This window comes from Rattus rattus, chromosome 1, assembly GCF_011064425.1.
Source record: "Rattus rattus isolate New Zealand chromosome 1, Rrattus_CSIRO_v1, whole genome shotgun sequence".
Taxonomy (NCBI): Eukaryota; Metazoa; Chordata; class Mammalia; order Rodentia; family Muridae; genus Rattus; species Rattus rattus.
This window is the reverse complement of record NC_046154.1, coordinates 11,396,230-11,412,027: the sequence shown is the minus strand read 5'-3', so window position 1 is coordinate 11,412,027 and position 15,798 is coordinate 11,396,230. Positions and strand designations below refer to the sequence as shown.

General features: G+C 49.4%; 1 protein-coding gene across 2 annotated transcripts in view; it reads right to left on the bottom strand.

The window, feature by feature from the left end:
• Positions 1-15,798, bottom strand: part of Ube4b (ubiquitination factor E4B) — a 101,472-nt gene that overhangs the window by 31,949 nt on the left and 53,725 nt on the right. For both annotated transcript variants that reach the window (XM_032894467.1, XM_032894474.1), the window contains 8 exons: positions 14,783-14,924; positions 13,155-13,255; positions 10,638-10,752; positions 7,905-7,988; positions 3,019-3,075; positions 2,228-2,344; positions 2,051-2,149; positions 1,098-1,211 (listed from right to left, as the gene is read on the bottom strand). In XM_032894467.1, the coding sequence (XP_032750358.1) occupies positions 1,098-1,211; positions 2,051-2,149; positions 2,228-2,344; positions 3,019-3,075; positions 7,905-7,988; positions 10,638-10,752; positions 13,155-13,255; positions 14,783-14,924 (829 nt within the window). The remainder of the gene's footprint in view (positions 1-1,097; positions 1,212-2,050; positions 2,150-2,227; positions 2,345-3,018; positions 3,076-7,904; positions 7,989-10,637; positions 10,753-13,154; positions 13,256-14,782; positions 14,925-15,798) is intronic.

Below are 15,798 nucleotides of genomic sequence, written 5' to 3'. Positions count from 1 at the left end.
AGAGCCCATACAGTACAATCCCCATTTCAAAGGACTGGAGACCAAGAGGCAGTCAGTAAGAGCACAGTCACTGTGGCTGCTGTACTGCCCCACACGGTAGCCTTCCCGTTTTAAGCGGTGAGCACAGTCCTGTGTGAATAACAGAGTGGCCACTGCACACTCAGAACTATTCTAACAGTTTCCACGCAAAAGGCTCATAGCTGTCGCTCTTAACCCCACTTAGCAAAAGAAGAAACTGAGGTACAAAGCAGTAACTATGAGGTATGGCCAATTTACAGACCTCACGTGGTAAAAGCCAGCTGTAGATGTGGTCCCTATACACTTACATATAACATGAGGGAACTTTTGCAAGTGAGCTCTTCTGACTGCATAGTTCTTGGCCGCTGTGACAATGTCAACAGACTGGACGTGCCAGAATACTAACTAATGAGCGTCAAAAGACACTGGGATTCCGCTCTTCTCTATACGCTAATTCTTTCGCTCTGAGACTTATTCTTATAAACAATCTACATTTTAGTTTCCCGCTGTCGCATGAACAGTGGAGTGCAATGAGCTCTGGATGCTCCCTCAGGCCTGCTTCCAACCTCACTCGCTGTCATTCTGTGGCTGACACGTCCCTGTCCATGGATTCTGCCACAGTCCTCATTGGTAAACCCTGGCCAGACTCAAGAGCATGGTTTCTTTTGTTACTGCCCGTATCCCCCGAGTCACAAAGGCCTGTGTTTTGGGCTGGCGATGATGCTGCCTCACCTAACACTATCACCAAGAGGGCTCTTCTCTCAGCCTTGGAATGGTTGGTTCTTCAGTCGAAGCTTTAACAAAAGGATGTTCTGCTACCTGATCAAATCCACCCCTGAACCGTCGTCCCGGCACTCTACTCCTGAATCCCCCACACTTCCATCACCGACTGCTACTGTCTGGATGCTGGGCTCGCATGTCCACCCCTGCCCAAGACCTGCACGACAGCAGGGTGCTTGCCGGTCTTGTCCATGCTGCCTTCCCAACTCCCAGAACACAGCCTGGGACGTGCTAAGTCATGTCTGCCCGCACTGCAGAAACGGGTTCAATGAGGAACTGAAAGCACTTGGGACTCCTACCTGCATCTGCGCTTTCTTCATATTGGCATTGACAATGGCTGCCATGTAACTGAGCGCTGCTTCACGAGTTTCGCCGTTTAACAAAATACTATGCAGAATCTTGAAAAGCTCTTGCTAAATTATTTTCAAAATGAAAAAACAATTGATTAACCTTTTACTTTAAGAAAGCCTCCCTCTCCCTACATTCCTCTCCTATGTCCACTCCTTGTAGGGAACCCAAGTACAGTCAACAAATAGGGTGTGTGTGTGTGTGTGTGTGTGTGTGTGTGTGTGTGTGTGTGTGTGTGTGTGTGTGTGTGTCTGAGAGACAGAGAGAAACAGAGACAGAGACAGAGAGACAAAGAGAAATAGAGAGACAGAGAGCGAGAGAACAGCAGCCACAGCTGGCAACAGGGAGGACACTAAGTAGTCAGTGTTAATAAACAGCCTTTGCCTCTTCCCTTGCATGACCAGGGCGGCCTCCATAAGCAAGGCATTGTACTTTTACAATTTAGAAGGGAAGACATAGTACTCTGGAGCGAGCATGGCCACCAGGAACGCCAGCCCCCAGCTCAGGTTTGCTCTGTCCTTCTACAGAGCCTGGTCCTTTACTGTTTTGCTGCACTTTTTTAGAAAGGCAGGCACCACTGCTTGATGACCTGGGAAACCATGTTGGATGGCCTACCTCATAGTGCATACATAGTTTCTTTCACTTGGGCAGGACACTCCTGGAGAAGTGGCATAGCTAGGTTTTAGGCACTGGGGATGTCTTGACTGGCATCCCTGAGGTGCTAGGCTTACATTTCAACTCTTCCCAGCAGGAGCAGCAGCAGCAAATGCTAAAAGCATTGAGGTTGGACCTATACAGAGCACCTTGTTTGTAAACTGACTTCTATGGCGGAGTGACCCGGGATCCCTGGACCTATGAATGGGCCCTTCGCTCTAGGGAGGTCCTCTCTCCTCTGAACACCTACCCGTCCCAGCTCCAGGTAATGCTGTAGTGACTGGCTGACCACACGGGTGTTCTCCAGGGTAATGGCAGGCCCTGAGAAGTATTTCTCAACCACCTTTGCCTGAAAGGGGAAGCACGTAATCAGAAAGAGCACAGTGAGCGCCGACCCGAGATGAGCAGCTGCCCAGGGTGTACTTACATCGTCCTCTGCGAAGACTGAGAAGCTAAAGAAGGCCCCTAAGTAGGAGAGTCTCTGCAGCTCCCGCCCAGAACCAGGGCTTAAGGACTTCGGCAACCACAGGGGTAAGGAGGCGACCTAGACACAGCACAGAGGGACAGTTAGGCTGCTGAGGTGGCTGGCATAGGAGGAGCTCAGCGTGCCCAGCAGCCAGCTACACAGGTCCCGAAAACACAAGGCACAAACAGTCGAGTTTCTTGTGAACACTTCTGACCTCAGACAGAGGGTAGTCTCCAACTTCCCTATTTATACGGTTAAACTTTTATTTATTCTTTCACACCCGTGTGTGTGTGTGTGTGTGTGTGTGTGTGTGGTCTGAGGTATTTCTTGTCCTTCTCCCACCAAGGCCCTTCCTCCTCGGGCCTGATTACCCTTCTGTGCTGTCTGTGTAGCCGGCTGCATCTCAGTGTGGACAATGACAGGACTGTGTGCGCATCTGTTACTTCATCAAGGTCACTCTACCATACCAGTACAATAGCAGAGGGACACTACTGAGGACTTCCACTAACTCTCTACAGTAGGTCTGTGACGTTTAAAGACTCACTCTGATGCTACCCAAAGGCTCTGTTCAGTGTCCCGTGGCACCTGCTCTTCTAGCTGCAGAGCACTTACCCCCAGAAAATCAGACTTCCTTGTAGAATTTGTAACAAATAATGGCAATGTAACAGAGGCGGGCGCCCCGCCCCCACAGATGCCGTCTTTAGCGGACACTACTTTAAAGCCATGTAGAGACTCACAGGGCAGGCACTTACCAAATTGCACATAGGGTGTGTCTTCCCGAACTTGGTTTCACAGAGTTCACCCAGTGCCTAGAAACAAGAAGGGCAGAGTCACTGCCATGTCTCTGTCTCACACGGTGCCAAGTGTGACAGCACAGGACAGCGTTCATCTCCTCTACAGATGCTTGGGAAGCTCCCTGGGAAGCCATCAGCCTTAACAGTTTAACTACTAATACACACACACACACACACACACACACACACACACACACCCCTGTGAACTGACAAACAACAAAAAACAAGCAAACAACAACAACACAGAAAAAGGAAGCAGCAACTTAGACAAGGAGAACACAGCACGGGCAGCGGCCGCACACCTCCCTTGCGGACAAAGCACCCTTTGGTGCTGGTGAACACATTTCCGAACACCCGAGTTTCCCTTTACGCCATTTCACAGCACAAGATCTACTGTACAGACTGAGCTAATCCCTGCCAGCACCGCCCAGGGCTTCACTGTGGACCCAGAAGCTACCTCATAGCCCTGAGCCTTGGAAGGCGGGGAAGTCAGGGGTGTAGGGAACGGCTTCGACGTTTAAGTTCTCGTGGCCTAGTGTAGGGATTCACATTAATACCACAGGGAAAGCCAGAAACAACCCCAACACCAAACAGCTGGCAGCAAACTGTCCACAACTGAGGGAAAAAACTGAGGCTGGCTGCCAGGCGTCATCGTAGTGGTTTATTGTTGCTACTGTTATCATTGTAGGGTGCGTGTGGTGGGGGAGTGTGGGTGTGGGGTGTCAGGTTGTGGGGGGTGTGTGTGTGGGGAGGTTGTGGGTGTGTGGTGGGGGGTGGGTGTGGGTTGTGAGGGTGTGTGTGGGGAGTGGGTGTGGGTGTGGGGTGTCAGGTTGTGGGGTGTGTTGTGGGGTGTGTGTGGGGTGTGTGTGGGGTGTGTGTATGTCTGTGTGTGTGTGTCTGTGTGTGTGTGTGTGGGGTGTGGGTGTGTGTGGTGTGTGTGTGTGTGTGGGGGGTGTGGGGTGGGGGGGGGTGTGGGTGTGTGTGGGGGTGGGTGGGGTGTGGGTGTCAGGTTGTGGGGTGTGTGTGTGGGGAGGGTGTGTGGGGTGTGGGGTGTGGGGTGTCAGGTTGTGGGGTGTGGTGTGAGGTGTGGGGTGTGAGGTGTGAGGTTGGGGGTGTGTGGGGGGGGGTGTGGGGGTGGGGGTGTGTGTGTGTGGGGGGTGTGTGTGTGTGGGGGTGGGGGGTATAAGGTGTGGGGTGGGGGGTGGGTTGTGGGGTTGTGTGTGTGGGGGGAGTGTGGGGGTGTGAGGGTGTGGGGGTGTCAGGCTGTGGGGTGTGTGTTGGGGGGGGGGTGTGGGTATGGGGTGTCAGGCTGGGTGTGTGTTGGGGTGTGTAGGTATGAGGTATAAGGTGTCAGGTTGTAGGGGGTGTGGTGGGAGTATGTGTGTTCTTCCACACAAAGCTTTGCTATATTGTCCAGGCTGGCCCAGAACTTTCAGTTCTCCTGCCTTCACCTCCTCCTAAGTGCTATGACGGCCAGCAGCATCAGCATAAGAAACAACCCTCTGGGGATCACAGCATAGGACAAACCAGAGTCCGCCAGTTATCAATCCACCAATAATCCCGTGCTTTCTAAGCTAACTTCAATAGTCCTCCTCCCTCTTCCTCCTCCCTCTTCCCCCTCCCTACCATGCCCCCTCATTACTGTTCTAGAATTAACAGCAGGTCCCAGTCAAATCTGTCCTCCCACAATGACTCCCACCAAGGGCATTGCATTCTCTTCACTGAGACACTAAACTGAACCAGATGAGGTTCAGCACAGCAGCTCCAAGGGAGCCTTACAGGACAGCGAGGGCCTCAGCACTGACTAAAAGCCTCCCATCCCATCCCACCACACCCCTTCTGAAGCAGCAGCAGACTCCACTTCCCGCTCTCGGCCATACGGTTTATGGGAAACAGCCCCAGAAACACGCTCAGCTCACACTTTTGATTTATTTACTTTCTTGGTTTGCTTGTTTTCTGGAGACAGGATCTCACTATGTAGCACAGGCTTGTCTAGAACTCACTATCAAGTCCTGGAAATCATTGTCCTCCCTCAGCCTCAGCCTAATCTGCCAAACTACAGTGCACCTGGCTCGTAGGCAGGATGTCGTGTGCCTGGGATACGGTCACACACTGTACAGATGAGGGAGACGCTGAGCTCCGCATCCTTCTGTCTGACTCTGCTGGGGTCACAGATGTACCACACCTGGATTTTTGTTCTGTTTTCATTTTAGACAGTGTCACTCTGCAGCCTGGGCTGGCCTAGAATTCTCTGAGTAGCCAAGGCTGGCCTTCAATTCACAGCTTCCTCTCTCAGATGGGCCCAGCTTCACTGCATTCCTGCGTTATCACCAACTTTTCCATGTTAAGCACATGATGGTCTCATTTTCTCCATTTGTTTGATTTCTTGGTTTGTTTGAGACAGGGTTTCTCTGTGTAGCCCTTGCTGTCACTGGAACTAGTTCAATAGACATGGCTGGCTTTGAACTCATGAGATGTGCCAGCCTCTGCCTCCCAAGTGCTGGGGTTAAAGGTGTGAGCCGCCACTGCCCGAGTGTCTTGGTTTTCTAACAGTAGCCCTTCTGTCTGTCACCTGTCTGAGCGACTGATACAGTTTAAGTGTGAAGACATTTTGTGAGGATGCCACTTTCACCCTGAATTACGAATGCACTAAGGGGAGAGCTTGTTTCCCGAGCACCTGTGAGTTCGAGGTACAGGGCACATCCCCAACATTACGAGTGATTCACATAATGGAACTGAATGAAAAGAATGAGTAAAGGAACCAACATGATCCTGTAACAGAACACCAGAAGACATTCATCTTCCAAAATTTCAAAGAAGCAAATGCTGGACAGGCAGAAGCTTCTCGTTTGTTGCTGTTTGTTTTTTGTTGTTGTTTTTTATTTTCAGACAGGGCTTCTCTACAGAGCTCTGGCTGTTCTGTATGGACTATGTAGCCCAGGCTGGCCTCGAACTCACAGTGACCAGGTGCGCCTGCCCCTGTCTGCCAAGTGATGGAATTAAAGTATGGACCATGATGCCTCTCATATGTATGACAGTGTTTTACAACAGTTGAATCCTTGGTGAGAATCTAGCTAAGGACTCTTTCTACAACCTCTGTATGTTCTGAGCACCTCGTGGCACCAGGCACATCTACTTTGAAACAAAGACCACGGATGAGATGTATGGCCTCGGGGATTCGCTCTCCCCAGTACAGAGACACACTATGCTGCTCCATGGGTACACCACTGCCCTCTGACCTCACTTTTGCATGGGTGTTGCATGTGTGGATGCCATGTGTGTCCATGTGGGGGGAGGGATGAATTGATGCTGGGAATCTTCCAACTTATCCTCACTGAAGCAGCATCTCTCCGCTAAACTCCCAGCTCCCTGACGATGGCTAGTTTCTCCAGCTAGCCTGATCTGGGGGCCCCCTATTCTCCACTTCCTAGGGCTGGAATGGCAGGCAGGTCACAGACTCACCAAGACTTATGTGGGTCAGTCCTGCTTGTCAGGCAAGAACGTTACCTACTAAATCACCTCCTTATTCATTTAGTGTTTGTGTGCATGTGCACACACATTTACACACGCACACATGTACAGACAGGCGCACACATATATGGACAGGCACACACATGCCAAGCCCATACCTAGTGGTCAGAATAAAACTGTTTGGCAGTTGGTTAGTGCCTTCACCTTGTTTGGGGGCAGAATCTCCTTTTTCTGCTACTGTGCTTTGCTGTTCTAAGCTAGCGGGCCACAAGCGTGCAGCCAATTATCCTGTTCCAGCCTCTATCCTACCCCAGATACACTGCCGCTACAGACATAGACATGAACCAGCACGGCTGCCTTTTAATGTCGACTCACAGGACACAAACTCTGGTCACAGAGTTGTGTTTCAACCCCCTGAGCGATCTCTCTGGCCCGATAAAAAAGATGCTGTCCCAGTTGGACACAGCAGTGCACAGCAGTCATCTTAGCCCTCAGGAGAGAGATGGAGATTTGTGGCCATTCATGGGCCACACAGGAAGATATTAAAATGATCTGGTTAGGGATTTTTAAAAAAAGATTTATTTTTTTTTTAATCTGTGTGTACATGTGTATATGCCTCCCAAGGGCAGGCACCTCTGAAAGACAGAGGATGGTAAATCCTCTGGAGCTGGAGTTTCAGGCTGCTCTGCAAACCAAACTAGGTTACGTAGAAGAGCATCAAACACTCGTGACTGCTAAGCTATCCTGCCAGCCCCAATCCGATGCCGCTTCTCCATTTATTATCACTGCATGTGCACATGGGGGAAAGGGAAGTACAGTATGCATGTTGACCTCTCCTTCATCCTTACGTGGGTTCCAGTTGTCAGGCTTGCACGGCAAGCATCTTTCACCTCAAGAGCTAGCTAGCTCACCACCCTCACTATTGCTTGATTTTTAAATCCCAACTATGGTTGCTTGTTGTTCTGAACTCATCCTTTGTGCTGCCTCCCCAGGATGGCGAGGCACCTTCCCATTAGTGCCTCCCTTGCTGCTGTCTAGGACAGGCAGTGGTGGATATGGAAGGCTGCCACACTCAGAACACAGCCACACTGTGTCTGGCCTACAGCAAGGTCTCAGGTTTTACATCTGAAGGCGAGAGTGATCTACACCTGTAATCTCAGCACTTGAGAGGAGCGGCCAGGGCCATGAGCTAAAAGTCATCTTCAGCCTGGCAGACATTAGACTGTATCTCAAAAAAATAGAAAAGAAAAAAAAGAAAAAAGAAAAAGAAAAAAGAAAAGACAGTTAAACACACATCTGATAAAGAAAAGGAACCAGTGTTTACCATGAGGGGGGCACTTATATATCAATTACAGAAGAAGATTAAGCTTTACCATGAGGGGGTACTTAAAGTAGTCGCTATCCAAGGAGCACTCTTTGGCAGCACGCGCCAGGCCTTGTAAAATGGGGATAAAGATCTGTAAGAAAGAGAAGCACAAACATTAGGTGTGAGGGAAGCAAGCACGCATGCTCTGCCGACAGCTTGCAGTCTGTGGTCCATGCGCTCGTACTCTCCCTGCCCCCAGACAAACCATTTTCCCCTGTCTCTATAAAAATTGTAGAATTCCTGGGTGCTGACTGGTCAATGAGGATGGCTGTCTGGAAAGATGTGGATGAGCACCTCTGGCAGGGCCACCAACAAGAAGAGCGGCCAGCGCAGATGGAGACGCTGAGGGCTGTGAGGTGTGCACTTCCGCCCCTGCACACCTCAGCCCTCCCCACACCGAGCTGCTGATTAACACACACCTATGATCTGTACGGAAATTACACTAAGTGTTCCACTTTCTCCTTAAATCCACTGTTTCCTGTTGCATTCAACTAATGGAGAGCAAGGAGAGAGCTGATGAGTGCTCAAACTGACAAAACAGTCACCTGACCAGGAGACTGAAGGGCAGGCAAATGTGCAAGGCTGGCACTGATTGGTGACAGAGTTCAAGCCCCACTGCTCAGCACAGCTCACCTTCTAACGTCACAGTGCCTTCTCACTGGGCCACACAATTAGGAGTGGGCTAAGACAACATCACAGGGAAAAATACACAGCCACGGGCAACGTGACCGAACCACAGCTATAAAGGGCACGCAGTATGAACCCACTAGAAACCTGGGCCAATCCTTCAGGCTGCAGCGCTCATCCCATCTCACAGAACTTTCTCTGAGAAAGGACAGAAAGACAGCACACGCCTGCGGAGCGCGGCGAGGCATGAGATCAGTGCTGCTGAGATCACTCTGGAGTCTGTAACTCAATAATAAGGGTGGAAATTTGTGTTTTGTAAGCAACAGGAAAACGGGGAGTAACACTCAGCACGGGGGCAGGAGATACCAGAACTGCAGTCAAGGAGGAAAACAAAGCTCTGTAATCACACGGATACCAGCACTCACTGTCCATCTGTAATCACACGGATACCAGCACTCACTGTCCATCTGGGCAGTCTTACACATGACGTAAGAATACTGTAAACTTTACTCTTGTGTAAGTAACAGCTTAGCTGACAATAAGCAGGCAAATATGAATAAGCACAAAGTGCCTTTTATCTCCAAGGATTCTTTCCTAATTTACTCTTGCTGTGTCCGTGTAACATGGTGCGCATACACACATGGAGATCGGAGGGCAACAGTCAGGTGGCGGTAGCATCCGTCCCGTGTGTTCAGGAGCCCCACTCAGGTCCCGAGGCCTCTGGCCTGGGCATCGGACTGTTTCTGTGACCTGCACATCAAAGTAATTCTTTCATTCCTGAGTAAGAGCCCAGTGCAGATAAAGGCTTCAGCTCTCATCCTCAGCTCTTACATTCAGTTGCTGTGTATTTCCTTTTGTCCACTTGGAGACATCATTCAAGCATTGCAGGAAGTGGACATTCCAGGAGAGACTTAGTCAAGTGCTATGTATGGGTGCACGTGTCAGGTTCAAGGTGAGCCGTGGTCCAGGGCCAGCAGGCTCCTTTCCTTCAGCATTCTCTCCAAAGAAACCCCGAACTCAGGAAAGACAACAGCATTCACAGCAGCTGGCCCGAGCGAGCACCAGCTTTTAGTGACTCAGAGACCTATCTGTGCCATTAGCTGTGACTGCGTTCATGCCACCTCCTTTACAAAGCCACCTAAGGTCACTTTATGGCCTCTAAGTTTATCAATGAAATAAGCATAACATGTCCCTTCGGTTGATTTTTGTCCTGATTTTAAAATTACTCTGATTCATGGTTACCACACCCAAAGGCTGACCCTCCTGAGACAATGACTTTTTCCCACAGGAGTTTACCTATCTGCCTAAAGATGACAGCTCATTACTGCTCCTGCATGTCCACAAGACGCCACTAAAGACTGAGGCTAACAACTTCAGAGAGGGGGCACCTTTAAAGAGAATTTTTCTTCCTGAATCCTGAATTGTTCTGTCTGTCTGTCTGTCTTTCTTCCTCCCACTGAGATGTCTCATTAGCCTTGGCTAGTCCAGAACTGGCTGGTTTCAAACCCATAGAGATTTACCTGGCTCTGACTGGCCAGTGCTGGCATTAAAGGCACGCACCATACCTCATGTGGCCTGGATTGTGTTTTACAAATATTTCAGAATTCAAAGGTCTTAAAATCCAGAGTTATGAGTGTACCAGATAGAAAACAAAGTGAGGTATGATGCCGACTGACAGTACTGGCAGCGAGATCTAGGAGAGACGCTTCCCACACGGCGCTCTTGTTTATTTCCTTTGTAGCATCTATGACTTATGCATGGATTTCATGAGGGCTTTTTCATACATGCACATAGATGTATTTTTATCACAGTCACCATTACATGCCGGCACCTCCTCTCTCACTTGGCTACTTTCAGGCCCTGACTCCCCGCCCCCATCCCTCCCTTCCAAAGACCGATGAGTTTACTGGGGCTGCTCGCAGAAGCACAGGTGAGAGGTTTCTCATAGGAGCATGAGCACCTTACCAAGAAGGCATCTCTCCAGCCTGTAGCCCCCACGAAGTTCATGGGAGGGGTGGAGCTTCATGAGTCTCTCCCCTACCCATGACATGATGTATCCAGACAGCAGAGAGCACTTAGCTAAAAGCTAGAGCAGTACTTGGCCCAACTATACCTGCTTGAACACCTCTTCATCCTGGTGAGTGGTCCTCACCAGCTCTTGAATGAAGCCGTACGGGAGATTCCTGCAGAGCATGTACGGCACGAGGAAGGATGGCTGTTGCAAGGACCTGAAGATGCAGGAAAAGCAAGGGCTGTGATGGGAGCATGTGGAATGCCATGGCCACACAGGCCGCCCGTCATAGAGACACAGAACCTACCAAACACGCTGCACAACCATTACTTAGGCAAAGCGTGACCTTTCTGACACTGGTGACATCTGGCCTTTTAAAGGAGACATCAGTGGAAACTGCAAAGACAACAAGTCTTTCTGAATGAAGCATTAGGGCTGGGAGGTACGTCAGTGACAGGGCCCTTGTCTAGCACACGTAAAGCCCTAGGCCGGATCCTCAGTAATGGAAGATAAATAATAAATGCAATTAAAAATCAATTATGGGACCAGAGAGACAACTCAAAGGTTAAGAGCACTGGCTGCTCTTGCTCTTCCAGTTCTAGGAGTTACAGACACCTTTTCCTGACGTGTAAGAGTGCCACAAGCACGTGGTGCGCACACACGCACACACACACACACACACACACACACACACACAAGCATGCACACAAAAGTGAATCTAATTTTGTTAAATAAAAATTAATCATTATTTTATTTTTCACCTACACTGAGGGAAAAAAGACTAGCCATAACCTCTTTTAAATTCTTCTTTTTTGTTACTTGGTTTTGTGGGGATTTTTGTTGTTGTTATTGTTCGGTTTGGTAAGGTTTCTCAATTGGTGGCAGCAGCAGCAGTGACACACACCGTTTATCTCAGCACTCAGGAAAGAGATAGTGGAGCTCTGAGTTCGAGTCCAGCCTAGTCTAGGAGCCAGAACAGCCAGAGCTACACGGTGAATCCCTGTGTCAACACATGAGCAAGCAAACAAAAACCCAGGGTTTTTCTGGGCAGCCCTGGCTGCCCTGAACTCGTTTTGTGGATTAGGATGCTTTGCATTCAGAAATCTGCCTGCCTCTACCTTCCAAATGTTGAGATCAGAGGCAGGCGCCATTATACCCGGCTTAGTTAACTGGATTTTAAAGACAGGGTTTTGCTATGGAGCTCAAGGTTCACACTAGCAAGCAGTCCTGCCTCAATCTCCCCAGTTCTGGAGCCTCATTTTCTCATTTTGAAAAGATTAAAATTCCTATGGTTATAGCACAGTACAATTATTTCAATTTTTCCTTTAGCTATTTTTACATGACAGACATGAAATCCAGGGCTGGGAAATGTGCTGTCAGTTGTTAAGAGCATTAAAGGCTCTTCCAAAGGACCTGGGTTCGATTTCCAGCACCAATACAGTGGCAATCATTGCTAACTGCAGTTGCAGGGGGATCCCGTGCCCTCTCTGGCCTCTCTCTGGCCACTGGGCAAGCATGGGATACACAAATATACAAGCAGAAAAATGCCCATACACACAAATAAAATTTTGTCTTGTTTTGTTTTGTTTTTCAATTCAGGATTTCTTTGGGTAGCCCTGCATAAATTCACTGTGCAAACCAAGCTGACCTTGAACTCAGAGTTTACTTGCTTCTGCCTCCCAAATGCTAGAATTAAAGGAGTGTGCTACCTGTCCACCCCTGGAAAAAAATTTTTTCAAATGAAATAAGCAATCTTTTATCAACCTTGAAAGCTATGCCAAAGTTTCTGAAACAGACAATTATAGCAAATTATTCCAATTAATTTTCCTACTGCTGTTTTTTGTTTTATCTTGTTTTTATGAGACAGGGTCTCACTATGAAAACCAGGCTAGCTTGTACCTTACTAGACTGGCCAGCCTGGCCTCCCTGGTGGTGAGCCCCATGTCTCTGCCTCCTGAATGCTAGATCATAGCTACGCGCCTCCTCTCCCGATCCGCCCCACCCCGATAGTCTCTAATCCTAGTAACAGAGAACAAGGAATCCCATGGAGTGCGACTATTTTGTCAAATCGGTCACTGGTTCCAAACACTAGGTTTCAAATTGTCAATATTCGGCCTTGGTTCCACATATTTCAAAATATAGAGAACTCTCAAATTATAAATAACTTCTTTTTAAAACTGTGCTATACTAAAAGATAAACAAAGGCACAGTTTTCCAGAGGAGGCAACAGCATCTTTACTCCTCAGACATCCATCCTGAGAGGGATTTATTTCTGTCTTGTGTTTCTCCTGCATGCATACCTCTGTACCACCCCATGTGTCCAAAGAGGCCAGAAGAAGGCATCGGATCTCCTGAGTTGGGGTTACAGAGACTATGCCCCACCATGTGGATGCCGGGATGCTGTGGGTGCGAGGAATTGAACCCAGGTCCCTGGCAAGAGCAGCCAGTGCTCTAACGCTGAGCCATCTCTCCAGCCTGAGCTCTGAGGACTGAAGCAGACAGTCACGATACCCGACCCAGAGTTATCAACGTGCTGAGCATCAGAGGGCAGCTGACAGCCACTGAGAGCTGGCCCTCCCTACCCACCCCAGAAGCACAGCAGCGTAGGGTCCACCATACCTGGGCTGTGTGAGGGACCCTTGTAGCACTAGCGCGGTGTGGGAGATGCACTGCGAGCGGATGTTGCTCAGAAGCTGGCTGACTGCTGGCTGGCTGCACATCTGAGAAGAGAGACAACAGTCAGGATACAGAACTGCAAAGGCTGCTTCCCTCACCCCGTGCACCTCCCTCGTCCTGTGCTCTTAGTACAAAATGAGACAAGTGTGTCACCACCTGTACCGACGCTAATCAGAGAAGACAGAGCAGAGCCACGGGGCACACTGTCCCAGTCCTTTGGGGGGACTTATTACATAGTCCGAGGCAGTTGTCCAGACATAGACCAGGTGGATCTACAGCGGCCATCTGACCCGTCTCCCGGAGCACACCCCACACCTAGCACTGCTTTGCTTTTGCTGAGATTAAGGACAATTTCTAATTCAGACTGGAATTAGACCTTGAAATGTGAATGAGAAGATAGGGAATGAGAGAGTGGAAGATGCTGGGCGTGGTGCATTCCTCCATCCCAGTGCCAGACGCAAGTGGATCTCCGTGAGTTCAAGGCCAGTCGGGACTATATAGTGAGACCCGGTCTCAAAAAAGGGTTGGAGAATGCTACTTCCTTGGCTTACCATGGCCCTGCAGCTTGTACGACTGTGGCTTTACCCCTGAGGAGTGTCACTCACTCATGAGAGCTGCTGGGACTCACTGGGCAACTGAAAACCCACCCTCATGGAAGGTGAACAGTTCCTGCAACCCACGGCATGGGACTGCACAGTGTCAGATGTTGCACAATGATTTCCTCAGGCACCTGGCATTATGGCTTCAATATAAATATGTCCCCAGAGGGCTTCTTATGTTATAGGCTTGATTGTTTGCTGAAGAGCATTTCTGAGGGGTGAAAGGTCACCAGGGTTGTGGCTCTAGTTTAGTATCAGCAATGCACTGACTGACAATGCCGTGGATTTGGCAAGTAAGGTCTCATGAGAGGAAGCATGTCAATCAGAGTGTGACTGAACAGTCTAGCTAGCTCATCTTAGGACTCTTCCTGTTTTCCTTGGCTTCTTGGTCACCATGACAACAGCAATTTAACTGTTCCACACCTGTCTACAAAGTTGCTGACCACATCCCAGAAACAACGGACTCATGTGATGATGGATTTAAGTATCTGTGAGCACGGTTCACCTTTCTTGCTTTGAGTTTCCTGTACATTCTGTCCTAGCAATGGAGAACTGGGGGTTGGAGATTTAGCTCAGTGGTAGAGCGCTTGCCTAGGAAACGCAAGGCCCTGGGTTGGTCCCCAGCTCCGAAAAAGAAGAAGAAGAAAAAAAAAAAAAAAAAAAAAAAAAAGGCATGCAATGGAGAACTGACACACCAGCAACTATCAGGCCCACTCACGTACAAGACGGGCAGACAGATGACAGGACTACAGAGCCAAGGCCCTCCGACTGACAGCAGAGCTCTGGCACACCGTCCACATGGTGACCATCTGTCTACATGGTGGTGTGAGCTCTACAGGACTGGATTCTGTTCTCAGACAGGGCCGAAGCTGCTCGTACACTGCCTGGTACCTAACAGCTGTCCCTGGGGCAGGGATCAGCACAAGTGTCAGCAAGGTTTGCTTTCTTCCTGGTAAATCCACGTCACGGTACCTTTGGTGCTTTTTTTTCCTCTATTCCAACTCGGTCAAAGCACTCGATGAGGTAGTTCAGCATGTCCGTCTCTTTGCAGGTTTCAATGGTGAAATGGTCACTGTACGAATCCCAGGTACTTGCTCCACCAGAGGCTCCCAAACTTTGGGGAAGAAAAAACACATTGACAATGCTGTTCTCTTCGGGACCACTTCTAGAGCACAGCTTTCTAGAGCACAGCTAGCCACGCTGCAGCAGAAAGCCGTTAGGAGCCTGCATCCACAGTTAGGAGCCTGCACCCACGCACGGTGAAGCACAAACCCATGCAGCCACACTGCAGCTCACCGCTGCTCTGTCACCCAGGCCAACCAACAATGTCTGGCAAACACGTTCCAGCCTGTCAGGACCTGGCCCTGCTGGGGACGCCAACTCACAATCAGGACTAGGAACTGCTGCTGGGTGCTGAGCAGCTGGAGTCAACCACAGCTCACGACTCAGCGGACACGTGTGGCCAGACGATGTAAATCGTCTGTCACTTCAGGAGAAGCACACTCTTAAGTGACTACTAGGGTAGCACTCGCATCCTCAGGATGTCTACACAGATCAGAAGAGACTTCAGTCAGCATCAAAACAGGCCAAGTCGGAAGGAGAAATTAATGTTTTTGCTACTGAATTTTCAAAAACGTCAGTGAACAAGGAAAAGCAGATCAGTGAAAATCAAATAAACAAAAAGCTTGCACAAAGAGTAAACTGACTCAGGCATAGTCCCAGCTTAGCAACCAGAGCCTCAGCACACCTGCAGGGGGCGCTATGGAACCCTGCCACTACTCGTAATAACTATTCCCAGACAAAGGCCGAGCATCACAATGCTGAGGTCCAAGGATACTGAACAAAGAAGCTGAGTTAGTCCGACAGATCGAAAACCAAAATGGATGTTTCATTACCACGTGGATTTTTGCAATTGTATTTAATGCAAAAATCACAAAGAGATTAAGACAAAGGAAGAAGCACAGAATCCTGAAATAAGGGGGGGAAAG